The following is a 14,140-nucleotide window of genomic DNA, read 5'->3' on the forward strand; positions in this document are numbered from 1 at the left end:
TTTTTACCCCTCCCAGTAACACTACCTGTCTTTCAGTCCTGTCAAATGTTTCATATGTATCATCAGTTTATTAACATTTCACCTTACACATGCCTCCTGGTATGTCCCTGTACTACCCATAGAGCCTATAATTTATCTAACCATGATCAGGCTATTTCTATGAAAAAAAATTATATCTTTCACTTATGTTTAAGAGCAACAAAAAAAACAAACAAAAAAAATTGAATTTAAAATTTTTACCCCTTAAATATAAGCTTTATTTTATATACATTCATAATAAAAAAGTACTACAATTTACTAATATATGAAACAAATTTTCATTTTTAAAAAACTTTTCTCAATTGTTATTAATATATTAATGCAAACAAAAAAAACTCATAAGATATTTACAAAGGAATTTTAATACACAACCATATATATATATAATAAAATAAAAATAGATAAATATAATAAAAATAGATAAATATAATAAAAATAGATAAATATAATAAAAATAGAAAAATAATAGCTTTCTATGCATCAACTTGTTTGCATTTTTTTTATATTTATTCTGCCAATATTTTAATTACTTTAGTGGTAGAACACTTACCAGCATCATAGCAGTGACGTAACAAAAGTAACAAAATTGTAAAAAAAAACAAACAGCTGCAGGCCGATTCCACTAATCGCTATCGCTAAAACTCCAATCTCTTCGCTAAAATTCTTAAATAAGCGATTCGCTTATTTTAGGAGAATTAGCGATTGTGCGATTCTGCTAACACAATCTCTTCGCTAAATTTATCTAGCGATGTGGATAATGCTGAAATGCACTGAAATGTCAAAATAAATACAAAAATTGTCAGCTGTTGGACTTATAATTTAAATTTGAATTTAAATTTAAAAGCACATACTTCAACAAAAAATATTTAGCAATTGCGAAATTTAAATTAATATTCAATTAATATAACATTGGTGTGCGAATTAATTAAATAATGGACTTTTTGATAAGAAGGAGATTTTTTTTTTCTGGTGATGTGAGAGATTCACGGAATCATTTACGTTGGAAAAGAAAATGTTTGCGGAATTCTACAGACCCCTTGGCTATATCTGATGCGCGTTTTATTGAAATATTTCGTCTTTCGAAATATTTATGTAAGCTTTTCTTGGCAGAAATAACTCCGTACATGGTACTGAGAAGTCGATCAGATGGAATTTCGAGGGACATGCGCGTACTTGTTGCATTGCGCTTTTTTGCTCAAGGTAAATTGATATTTAATAATAGCAAAAAAAAGGAATCAATTATGTTAATTTATAGGATGTTATCAGCGTTCTGTGGGCCAAAGCTTTTTGTTAAATGTTTCTCAGGCAGTTGTTAGTAGATGCGTTAAGGAGGTTGCAAATATAATGAATCGGTATTTTGTAGTAAAGTACATCAAATGGCCCAGAATAATTCAGGAATTATGCGCTATAAAAGAGAAGTATATCTTCGAAATCTTGTGTTAAAATACAATGTAGTTAATCGACAATTATTTGCAGATTTTATGAAAAGTTTCGGTTTCCAGGGGTAATTGGTGCAATTGATTGCACTCATATAAAAATTAAAACCCCTAACTTAGCTATGTGTATGTCTGCAGAAAAGGAGGACATTCGCTAAATGTTCAAGTGGTATGATTCAAATTTAATTTATTTACATACTATAATAATAGGCATTAATCTTAGGTATGCGATTATAATCTAAAAATTTTAGATTGTAATGCTCGCTTCGGCGGCACTGCACATGATGCATCCATATGGAGAGCCAGCGCCTTACGAGTGCTTCTTACTCGAAAGTACGAAAATGGGGACCGAAATTTCCGGTTAATAGGTAAAACTTGATTGTACATTAATTTTTTTGAGAAACTAATTCTGTTTTTGTTTTTAGGAGATAGCGGTTATCCCCTCTTACCCTTTTTGATGACACCTGTTCGAGGAAATAATTTGTCGACGGCACATAACAATTATAATGTGCAACATCGAAAGGCGAGAAATTGCATTGAGCGTTGTTTCGGATTATTAAAAAGTAGATTTCGTTGCCTTGGCAGCGAAAGAATTTTAATGTATGATCCTGAAACAGCGGGCAAAATTGTTAATTCATGTTTGGTTCTACATAACTTCATTATTACACATAATATAATGAACGAAGTTAATGATGTTGACTGCGCAGAAAACACGGACGAAAAAATAAATGAAGATAATGACTTTGAAGCACAAGAACCCGTCCCTGAAGCGTTTCTAGCAAGAGAAGAAATAATCAATAATTATTTTCAATATTAATTGGGTTTTATTTAATTGACTTTTTATTAAAAGTTTAAATATATATTTACTTATATTGTTATTTTAATATTATTTTATTAATAATAAATTGTTATTATGACCAATACTCAACACTTTTTTATTAATACTCTGGCCTTAGGTCGTTAATTTAACACATAAAAGTTACACTAATAAATTTGTGTTAAATATTTAATTGTATTTCAGTTTTTATAAAAACTTATTTGTATTACAAATATTTGGGTCTACTTCGTAGACCATCTTCAGTGTCCAATGAGGAAGAAAAACCTTAAAAATAAACAATTATTTTATTAATAAAAAAGCGCAAATTTCCACATCACCCCTGAGGTATTGCACATAATGCGTTAACCAAATTATTTTATTTGGCTGGTTCCCCAGTAGGCCTATCCACCATAAGAAGCTTACATTAATTCTATTCTATGTATTAAAATTATTAATTGCATCCGCTAACAGTTTTATAGCATCTGTATGCTCTTTAGTGGCCTGCACGCGTTCGTCCGCAATCTCCTTCTCTTGTTTGAGCTTTCTTTCCTCCAGCTCAAGTCGACGCTCCTCAAGCCTCAACCTTTTCTCCTCTAACTCGACGAACTTTTGGTTGGTCTGTTCTAATGAGGGATTTCGCTTTCGTCGCTTGGCTGGACGAATAGGTCGAATAGGCACACAACCCTCATCGTTACCCCCAACAGATGGACCTGAACCGCTTGGCAGTTCCTTTCCCTCCTCAAGGCACTTAAATTAAACATTTATTAGATTAATAATTAAAAAAAATATAAAAAAAATAAAAGCGATAATAAGGCATTCGCCTCCAATACTTACCTCTAAATCATAACAACCTGAAATGTCACTTTCAAAGTGCATTGCTGGCTCGCAGACATCTTCCATGCCTTGCACCGCTACTGGATGCATTACTGCAATAATCCGTTTATCTAGATCAGTTAAATCCTTAATGCCAACGGACGCATTTCCAGTCAGTCCCATTGCATGTTTATAGTCCTGTAATTTCTTCTTGCTTTTGGATCTAAAATTAAACAATGGAGTTTTTTTATTTACAATTTTTCAATATAGTTTCTACAACTATAAAATTAAAAGCAACGATGTTATTTTACATGTTTTTATGTATAATTCTTTTATATATATATATATATACATATATTATTAACTGTTAATATATTTTATTTTAATTTTTAACTACTTACTTCATGTTGACCCATGCCTTCTTCCAACCATTGGCATCTTTAACTGCTCCACCAACGGCATTTAAAATAGCAGCTAGAGAGCTCCACTGTTCATTAAGACTTCGCGCACCGTGATCTGACACAAATCTGTCATGAGCGAAATCTTTATGCTCTTCCATATGCTGAACCAGCACTTGTTTCTGCTTCTTGCTAATTCGTTTTGACTTTAAGTCCATGAACTCCATCATAAATATCTAAAAATTAAATAATAAATAAAATATATTAAATCTTATATGTATTAATATGTATATAATTATTCATTTTGTTCACTGTTTCACTTGGAATTCATTTATTTTTGGTACAAAAATAAAAATATGAAAAATAAAATACATTTGTTTACATTTGCTGAACACCAAACGCACTCTCACTATATTACTGCCACAAAATTTTTGTAATATTAATTTTCTTTTTCATTTTACTTTAAATGCAAAATTTATTTCTATCCCAATTACTTAATTAATAAATAAATATGAATATTATACTAAATACATACAAAATAATTGCTCAATTTGTTTAAAAAATAATATTTTCACTTTAAGCGACAGCAAAAACCTAGTCGCTAAAAACAATCAAATTAGGAGAAATTTTAGTCGTTTTTAACGAAATTTAGCGATTGCCAATTTAGCAGAATACGAAATTTGGCGATTTAGCGATTTATCCGGAAAAATCAGCTGTTTTTGAAAGTTGAGAAAATTAGCGAATAGAAATTAAGCGTAACGAGTTAGCAGAATCGCAAAAATCGCTAAAATGCATTTAAAGAATTTTAGCGATGGAGTTTTAGCGATAGCTATTAGTGGAATCGGCCTGCTGATGTGTTTAGCAAGCAAATTTACAATGGGTACAATTTATGCAACTTCAGAATTTTCAGCATTATTTTTTTGATATAATTGTAATTATAAGTAACCATTAAAATAATAGCTATATTTCTTTAAATTCTTTTGTAACAAATTAAAAAAAAGGACAAATTCTTTTATGTGAAAATAATAACATACAAAAACAAATTTTAAGAATTAAAATTAAATTTTAAATTAAATCTTTAAAAAAACTTACTAATAAAAAAAAATTAACACATATAATAAAAAAAAAATTTAATTAAAAGAAAAACTTAAGATGAAAATTAAGATAAAAAACTATTTAAAACTAAAAACAAAACAATATGACGTATAAAAAAAAATTTGAGCGATGTGACTATTTCAGGCGTTATTATTCAATTTACCTCTATACTGCAATTCACTTCTGAGCTGGATATGCTGAACGTATATACACCTTTCCATATATCCACATATCCTTATACCTCCATATTTATTAGCACAGTTCAATAAAAAACAGTACAGCAGAAACTATCATCCAAAATCTTGTTCAGAAGTCCTTTATGATGCCCTCAAAGTGTAGTATAAATAGTTCTTTTAACAACAAAATTATTATATTATACGACTATTTTACTTCTGTTAATTGGCTACCGTGTGATTGTCTTGAGTTTATTTTACTTTTCTTTTAATTTTGGGCACACAAATTATTTAATACATCCAATATTTCACAATATTTCATATAGTTGTTTTTTAATTAATGTTGGTTTTCAAACTACAGGTTTTTAACAGTTTTTCAGATAATAAAAAAAATTAAATGATTGGACTTGGGAAAAGGTTATTACTAATATTATTCTCTCCAAGAATTTTACAGGATTATTATTTGCATCAAACTGTTCAAACCAAAGAAAATTTAATTTCTTTATTACTTTTCTCACTGTTCACAAGAAAAACTCTTTTGTTTTTGATTTATATATTATCAATTTTTTCTGATTTCAAAACTCCGATTTTTCGCACACACTTCAACCGTCAAACCAAAAGTCAAAAATAGACCTCCGTTTTCCTTTTCTGTCGACTTATATATCCTAATTTAGTTTCGGTCAAACCTTCCTGTTACTTTCAGAACAAAGAACCAAATCTGGCTGTGTCTTTTTAAACCGCTTTCCAAAATATCTGTTACTACTGTTTCTATTTTTTTTTGTTTTTTGCACATTCCGAATTTTTAAGCGCATGGCTTTGGCAGCATTATTTTTTTTCATAATTCCTAATCTTGACTAAAACTTTTCGCCGCGACTCTTGATCAAAATAAAAAAAAAAAAAAAATTTACAAAAGCTTTTTCTTACATATTTAGCATGTGCGTGCAATGCACAGGTTAATTTTAATTAATATTAAAACAAATAAAAAAAAATGTGTAGACGAATTCGGGTGGTGAAGTACTGTATGGAGGCTACCTGGACAACGTGGGACATACGAGGTAACATCATGTTTTTCATTTTACTACCTATGTTAACATATCACCTTCTACCCACACAGGCCTACATAACAGTCAATATGGCTTTATGGTTATAGCATACGCCCACACAAGAGTAGCATATAGAAACTGATACTAAAAGAACTCAAGCGGTGTCCTTGGGGCTTGTATTGCAATCACTTTGTCTCCCGATTGCCTTACATATGTTTCGAAACTCAACATATTATCTAGGGTGACCCCGAGATATTTAAGTTGGGGGCTAGATTGTATGTTTACGCCACCCACTTTAATTGAGAGCTGTTCAATCATTTTCCTACTGCTGATTAAGAGCACCTTTGTTTTATGCTCAACAAGCTGCAATCCAATGTATTGCAACCACGATTTAGCTGCTGCAATAGTAGCGTTGCAATTCTTAGCCACTTCGTCTAGAGTTTTTATAACAACTACTATTGCAATATCATCTGCATACCCAACTACATTCACTTCATTTCGATTCGAAGCATACCATCGCACATGATATTCCACAGAATTGACCCTGGAAGTGATCCCTGGGGAACCTCTCCCATAATCTTATATGTTTTGGGTCCAGATTCTGTATCATTTAAGAATAATCTGCCTTTAAAATATGATATAATACATAATATTCAAAAGATATTCTGAGACTCTTATTTTCATCAGTGCATTTAAGATGCTACTCTACTTAGCAGAGTTGAAAGCATTTTTGACATCTAAGGTTCCCACCGCGCAAAACATACAATTCTTTCAAGGAACTTACCTGCAGTGTCCAGTAAGCATGAAGGTCTGTAAGATGATGCTAGCTCTGAGTGTTTGCTATTTTTATTTATAAGCATCAATCTTTGCTTTTTCCAACACGATGGAAAAATTCTTCCTATAAGCAGCGTTTGAACACATCCCTGAATATAGAGATCTTCTATATTGTTCCCCGTCTCCGAAACTCATGTTCTCGGCCATGAATTCTATTACCTCTTTGTCGAGACACTTAGTTTTCCAGCCTATTTACTGTGCTTTTTTCAGTGATTTTTTTAAAACAAACTTCTTCAACGATATGAAAAACCAATTGAAATAATGATCGTTGTGGGTGTAGTGGTTTGTTACTTTCCATTGCGAACACCTAACTAATGACGGGATGGCAAAGGTGAAATCTATGTGGGATAGGCCTCTAAAATTGTCGAAGGTTAGGATATGCCCATTGTTCATTTGTGTTGTTAAGTGAGGTGAACGTCTCTTATGGGGCTCTACGTCGGTGCGTCGTAATCGAGTGCCCAAGCATTGAAATTTCCTGCAATGATGGGAGTTTTGTTTCGGACTGTTCCGAATAGCCTATCTAGAACTCTTGAAATCTTTCCTGGGAGATATTTGGGAATATATAGCAGCTACATATATAGATACCTCGGATTCTAACAAGTACTAAACCTTCCTTTTGCATCAATACGCTTAGTTCAAATATTATGTCCTTTCCTAGGCAAATGGCTGCCTTTACTCAAGTATCTTGAACCCATTTAGAGGTTTCTTCTAATTTGTAAAATTCACTAATTACGATTACATCTGACTATAATTCCAAAGTTGTTTGGGATAAGTGGTCTTGGGCAGCCTCACATCGATTTAAGTTCAATTGTAGAAATTTAATCATTTTTTGGACTTAAGCTCCTGTATAGCCTTCTTGTACGATTCGCATTTGGAACTTCTTGAGTAGTGTAGATTACCACCCTTGCAGTTTTTCGGACATTGAATTCATTTTGGTTGAGCCGAGCACATTTTTGCTATATGACATGTGCTTAATCTTTCATAAATGCTTTTGCACTGTCTAGCAGGATATCCAAATTGTAGGCATTTAAAGCACCTCATGGGTGCGATATGTTTTCTAATCCTACAGCTCACTCAGCCCACTCTGACTGAGGCAGCTGTGATCAGTACACTGGCATCCTTAGCAGGAAGGTCAATAATCGCTGATAGTGTGTTGTCCCTTGCGGAACGCCAAAACTTGACGTTGATGCCGCTTACGTTTATTGCTGGAAATTGATCAGCAATCGCCGCGCACACCTCTTCGTTGGACGTTACCTCGTCCAGATTTCTGCACTCTATTAGAGTGTGTTGTGTTAAGTATATTACACTAGCATAGTCCTGAAGTGTATTCTTCATTTCAGTGCAGAAACTTCTTGCTTCCGGTCTCACTCTTGGCGCTTTAAGAAGGTTCAGTTTTGTCGCAGTATTTTTCTTTTTCTTTTGCACTAGCTGCCATTTGTGACAAGATGTTCCCTGCTCCTTGTTTCCGATTTCTCTAATCTGAACTTTGGATGGTGGCCCGTTTTGTTTCTCATTCACAGAACGCTTTAGTGCTCCCTGAGTTTGCACACTAATGGAAGCCATACTCCTACTTACTTTTTTGTGGCTTGTGTGGTAGTTGTGGCCCCCTTTCTTGTTCCGTTTTATACATCTTAACTACCTGTGCCAGGAGATCCCGGATACCCTTATTAATATGTGTTTGAGATTCCATTATCGCAGACAGTTGTTATAGTTTATCTTCAACACTATCATCAGGCTTGGGGAATAATGGTATGTTTACTATACCATGTCCTTCACCATTATTTTTTGAGATACGTTTTATTTCTATAAAGATGATGTTCTTTGCCCACTCAGAGTTGGATACCTTTTAAATTATTCAGGAAATTTAAACAATTTGGTACTTGTAAATTTTAAATGTTCAAAATTCAGAAAACAAGTTCAAAATAATACTTTGCTGGCAAATTTATAATTTGCTGATTAAATTTAAATATTTTGCTAAATTGGGGTACAACATTACACGATCGCACAAACTTTTGTGTTCAATTGATTAATTTATTTGACAGTTTTCTAACACTAATTCATTTTGTAATGTTTCTGTGTTGATAATTTTATTTGCTGTCTCTATCAGCTGAGAATGTATGTGTACAATTATTTTGCAAAAAGAACACCAAAACAAATAAAATTTAATAATACAATTCAAAAAATACAAAAAAACTAAAGAATACTTATCCGCTGCAGTTCTTCATCGCTCCTATATAACACCGCATTTAAGAACTTTTTGTCGTTACATACAGTTCAACTCCAGGAATTATATACCAAACCAGCGGACCGCATTCGAAACGCGTGTATTCACGGCAAATGCAACAAATACTTGAACATTCATTGATTTGGTCGTTTTGTACTTGTTTGTTATGTTGTACTTCTTCTGACACGCAGGAACGACATTCCAACTTGAGCAGTTGAGCAGTTAATGATCATTATTCGCGCAGTGTGATTTAAATATAACACAAATTTCCTTGCACAGTTTGCTAATTATTATTTTTCACTCTATTTAAATTAATAACAGTTACAATATTTTCTTAATTATAAAAATTAGCACTGCTTTCAAAATAATTTCCCGATTTTATTCAAATCAATATTCACTGACATTTATTTGAAGAAAATGACACCTGACTCAATTTTATCTTTTGCTTGAATTTTATTTTACGCGTATTTACATTTGAAATGTCCTTTTATTTCAGCTTTCGTTTTAACGAAATTAAAGCCATTTTCCTTAATTTTGTTCTAACCTTAAAACTGAATTTTGTATGGATAAACAATTTAATTTCGCTTAAACGAAAATGAAATCAAGATTTTTGCAAAATTAAGGTGTGTCTAAACATAGTATTTCTTCACTTCGTTGATGAGCAGTTTTTATTTTAGTTTTTTTTTAGCTATAAATAATAGAACAACTTCTGGCAAGTATCATTTAGTTGATTTTTGAAAACAGCATGAAATGGTTAAAGCGATTATTTATTTCAGTGTTGAACATTTTTTATTTTGTTGTTACTATGATACAAAAATGTTCGATGCTTATTATGTTATCAACGACGCTTTTTAAAATTTTTACTTACAAAAAACTTATATGTTTAAATTTTTAACACGCTTTTTTAAAGTAGTATAAAAGTATTAAAATTAGAAACCGAAAATAACAGTTATTTCAAAAATTTTTATGATAAAAAGCAGCAACAAAACGTTGTCTTAACTCATATTTAAGTATATGGTTATCATTCTAACAACTTTTTCCTTAATGTTATGCATGCTTTTTATATAAGTTAATAAACATTTATTTTAATGATCATTATAACTATTGATCAATTGTATCAAAACAATATCCCGTAAGTAATATTTGTTTTGTTACAATTTTATCAAAACAAATTACTGTTGTTCAATTTTTGCAAAACAATATCCCGTAATGGATATTGAGGGTTATATTTATTGTAAATTTATTTTAACGTTTAGTTTTAAGTACGACGCTTACGCGATATGATTAGATTTAAGTACGACGCGGAAGCGGCAACAATAAATCAATAAAAAACAAATAGAGGAAGAAGATTAAAAAAAGTATTATTTTAATAAATAAATTAATTTATATGAGCAATTTAAAATAAAACTCAAAAAATTATTATTAAATTTGCTTTACATTATATTCATCAAAAACACTTATTTTATGTGCTTTTTAATTTTTCGCGCAGAAATAACTTTTAAAATTCTTATATACATATATAAAAATCATGAATAACTCGCAATGGCCTGCCGAATATTTTTAAAACGAAAAAGTATAAAATGCATTTTTCATGTAAGGTAGTTGTTTCTGTGATTTCATATTATTTCTGCGTGAAAAAAGGCACAAAAAATTTTATTTTTGAGGAATATAATATAAAGCAAATTTAATTATTTTTTGAGTTTTAAAATGCGAATGATAATAGTTATTAGGTGATTTTTATTTGTTTTATAACTATCAGGGTCCTATTTACAATATATATGTTATATCAAACAATTTTTTTAAATAATGTGTCAATAATTACATTAATAAAAATATATATACACGAAATTTTTAGTGCATTTTTTTAGACATTGATTGCACAGTTTGACAATGTGATGCATTTACAAATATATTAAAATATTTTGTAAACAATATAAAAGCATATGCCACTTTTAAAACCCTTTTATCACCACATCAACATAGAGGAATATTAATAGTCATTTAAAAAACCAGTTTTATTATTAATGAAGTTACCATTCCTACAATATGTTCTTTGATTTCGACAAATGATTCCTCTCAAACTAAATTTTTTGTTACACTTGACAGTATAAGATACAATTCATTTAAAAAATAAAACGATGCAAAACATGCTAAATTTTGAGTGTTTTAACGATTTGCGAAGTAGTTTAAATATATTAGGTTACGAAAAATATTCTTTACCGATTACTGGAGTTCCACTCGTGAGCGCGATCTTAGAAGATTTGATCAAGGCGACTGTCAATTTTCGTGGTTGTAAGCAGAATTTCATGAATTTCTTGGAGGTATCAAGTAAAATGAGACATTTGATTTGATTAGTTACATATAAAAATTTGGATGTTCGAATATAATAAGCCCGAAAGAATTAAGACTGCCATATTTATATGTATAGTCAGCGACACAAGTCCCTTAAAATTCAAAAATAAACATGTCACTAAAATTGTAATTATGCAGTTTTATATCATTTCATATACCATATTATTAAAATTTAAAACAAAAATATTTACTTTATTGAGAGCAAAAAATTATGGGGACAAAAGTTCAAATACACATGCAAAAATTCTATGTAATGCAAAGAAATTGACAAAATTTTCAGCAAAATATAATACTTAAATACTTTGTTGAACCGCCCTGACTTTCTGTGACTGCTTGCAGACGACGTGACATGGAAATGACGGAATTTTCTGTTTCTGACATAGTTATTTCAAACCAAGCTTTCTTAAAAACTCATTTTAGTGAATCCTAGCTAGTTGTATGTATATTTTTCGATTAGCGCTTTATTAACTCTTAAACATGCTCAATAGAATTAAGGTCTGGTGATTGATGAGGACTATGAAGTTGCCGGGGGGCATAATAAAGTCACTATTCTTTCACTAACAAGCCGGTATGCTGAGTATTGTTGTCTTGTCGGGAAATCCAATAATGCTCAAGACCTAATTTGTTTACAGAAAGCTGAAAATGCTGTTGCATTATGCTCTTATATTGATGTTGGTTCATTAAACAGTCAATGAAAACTAAATTCCTAACCCTCGGTGTTCCTTTTGCTGTTCGCACCATCGCAATATCACCACCGTACTTCACAGTTGGCCCCAAATTTGTAGTTCAAAGAACGGTGTTAGGTTTGTGGCAGACTCTTGCACAACCATCGCTTTTAAACAAATTGAAATTGCATTCATCAGCGAAAAGTACAGTTTTTCTAAATTCCATGTCTCTGTTTTTGTATTTATTTGTAAATTTCAATCTAATTGTTTATTTTTTTCACTTATTAGCGGCATCTTTCGTGGAACTCTGCTTGTGAATGAACATGTTTGCTCAAAGTTTTAGTAATGTCACAACCCAAATCTGAGACATTAACTTTTGAATTCTTATGCACTTCCTTCAGGATATAGCTAACATCTCGACGAGAAAGTGTTTTTTACTCTTCCGCTTCTAGGCATATTTTTCATTGAAAATGGAACATTCAATTATTTTCCTATTTCTCGATAGGATTTGCCTTTGATGTGTTTAATTACCAAAGTTTTAACGCTTGACTCTATACCTTTTCCTTTGCCCATAATGACTAATATAACTTATGCTGTCAATAAAAACGCAACTAATAACAAATTTAGACTTATAATCATCAAATTCGTACAAAACAAGTATTATAGTAATATTTCTTTTTTGTTAAAAATAGCCCAAAATTGATAGTTAGTCGAAACTTTTGCATGTGTATTTAAACTTTTATTCCCATTTTTTTCGTTTTTGTTAAACTAACCGTTATGCTTGTAACAAAGTAAATTTACTTTTTTTACTTTTAATAATTTATGAAATGAAATAAAATTACATATTTACAATTTTAGTAACATGTTTATTTTTGAATTTTAAGGGTGTATTTAAACTTTTGTGCCTGACTGTATGTATATATTTATATACAGTGCCGAACACAATTATTGGCACAACCAGCAAATTGAAGTTTAGCACTATTTTTATCCTGTTAATGATGCAATTTTTAATTTTTAAAAAATTTTTTTTAGATGGAATACTTAGTTTGCTTTTAAATTCATTTTATTTTATTTTATATTCTATATTTAAGTTTTAAAAATTAAGAAACCAATAAAAAAACTAAATTTGTCTGAGAACGAGTCACATACGCACATCATAAGCTGTATTGTTTGGGTCATAATCTGTTTTAAGTTAAATGTGGCAGGTAAACTCAAGTTTCCGGCACTTTTTTTGACGATTTTCTTGAGGATGTGTTAAAAATAATTTTTATCCATAATGCCGTCAATAAATTCCAATTCGCCGATCCCTGCAGTGGAAATGCAGCCCCATATAAATACTCCTTTACTACCATGTTACATTGTTCCAAAAGTCGATTGGCTACGCCTTTGTATAGGCTAGATAATTCTGTTGGTTAGCTTTTGAAATCAACGGGTTTCGTCTAGCAACACGACAGTTGTAACTAGTGTCCTCCTGACCGTTATGGGATGAATTTCCTTGCCAAACTCTCGCTTAACCTCAGCTGCAATTTGGATTGGAGATATTATTATGTTGCGTTCATGGTCGTTCATAGATTTATCGGTCTGTGTGCTTTGTAATTTGCACCCCCTTGAAACAGTGCATAATGCTCCGAATGGTATAGCGGCATCTATCTATCATTTCTCCAATCTTCGTATAAGATTTGCCTTGGTTGTGTAAATATAGAATTGGATAGACGACTAAAGAAGCGCGCTATAACAACGAAAGCAGCACTGAAGATGACACTCTTGAAGAGTAGCAGAATATTGGGTCAAAAGCGACACAAAAATTGATTTTTTCGATTCCAAAGCAATTAGTAACTGTTATTAAATTGAAGAGCTGGGCCACTAAATATTAATTGTTATCGAAAATATTTTTTTTTAATTTAATTTTTGCATTAGCTGTGCCAATAATTTTTGTTCAGTTTTGTTTTGTTTAGTTTTTTTATTGGTTTCTTAAATTCAAAAAATTGAATATAAGATAAAATAAAATGAATTTAAAAGCAAATTAAGCATTCTATCTATGGTAAAAAAAATTTTTATTGATTAAAAATTACATCATTAATAGGATAAAAATAGTGCTAAAATTCAATTTACTGGCTGTGCCAATAACTATGTTCGGCACTGTATGTAATAGGTTTTTTAAAAAACTAATTGAAATATCTATAATTTTGATTTGTTTAATATGTTGTTTGAAATATTGAAGGATATTAACATAGATAAGAATTGGTCGATA

The 14,140-nt window shown here is 30.9% G+C and overlaps 2 protein-coding genes across 2 annotated transcripts in view; one reads left to right on the forward strand and one right to left on the reverse strand.

Annotated features, from left to right (window-relative positions):
- Nucleotides 1–2,572: 2,572 nt before the first annotated feature.
- LOC119665874 lies at nt 2,573–3,690 on the reverse strand. Its single transcript, XM_038075146.1, has 3 exons — nt 3,507–3,690; nt 3,127–3,328; nt 2,573–3,039 (listed from the first exon to the last, which is right to left on the reverse strand). The coding sequence occupies exons 1-3, from the start codon at nt 3,662–3,664 to the stop codon at nt 2,728–2,730; spliced, it is 672 nt and encodes a 223-aa protein (XP_037931074.1). The 5' UTR covers nt 3,665–3,690; the 3' UTR covers nt 2,573–2,727.
- Nucleotides 3,691–10,954: 7,264 nt separating this feature from the next.
- The window catches only part of LOC119689349 (centrosomal protein of 135 kDa), a 29,180-nt gene continuing 25,994 nt past the window's right edge, over nt 10,955–14,140 (forward strand). The window contains exon 1 of the mRNA XM_038104169.1: nt 10,955–11,193. Within this exon, the coding sequence (XP_037960097.1) occupies nt 11,011–11,193 (183 nt within the window). The 5' untranslated portion in view covers nt 10,955–11,010. The remainder of the gene's footprint in view (nt 11,194–14,140) is intronic.

This window comes from Teleopsis dalmanni, chromosome 1 (genome assembly GCF_002237135.1).
Source record: "Teleopsis dalmanni isolate 2A chromosome 1, ASM223713v2, whole genome shotgun sequence".
Classification (NCBI taxonomy): Eukaryota; Metazoa; Arthropoda; class Insecta; order Diptera; family Diopsidae; genus Teleopsis; species Teleopsis dalmanni.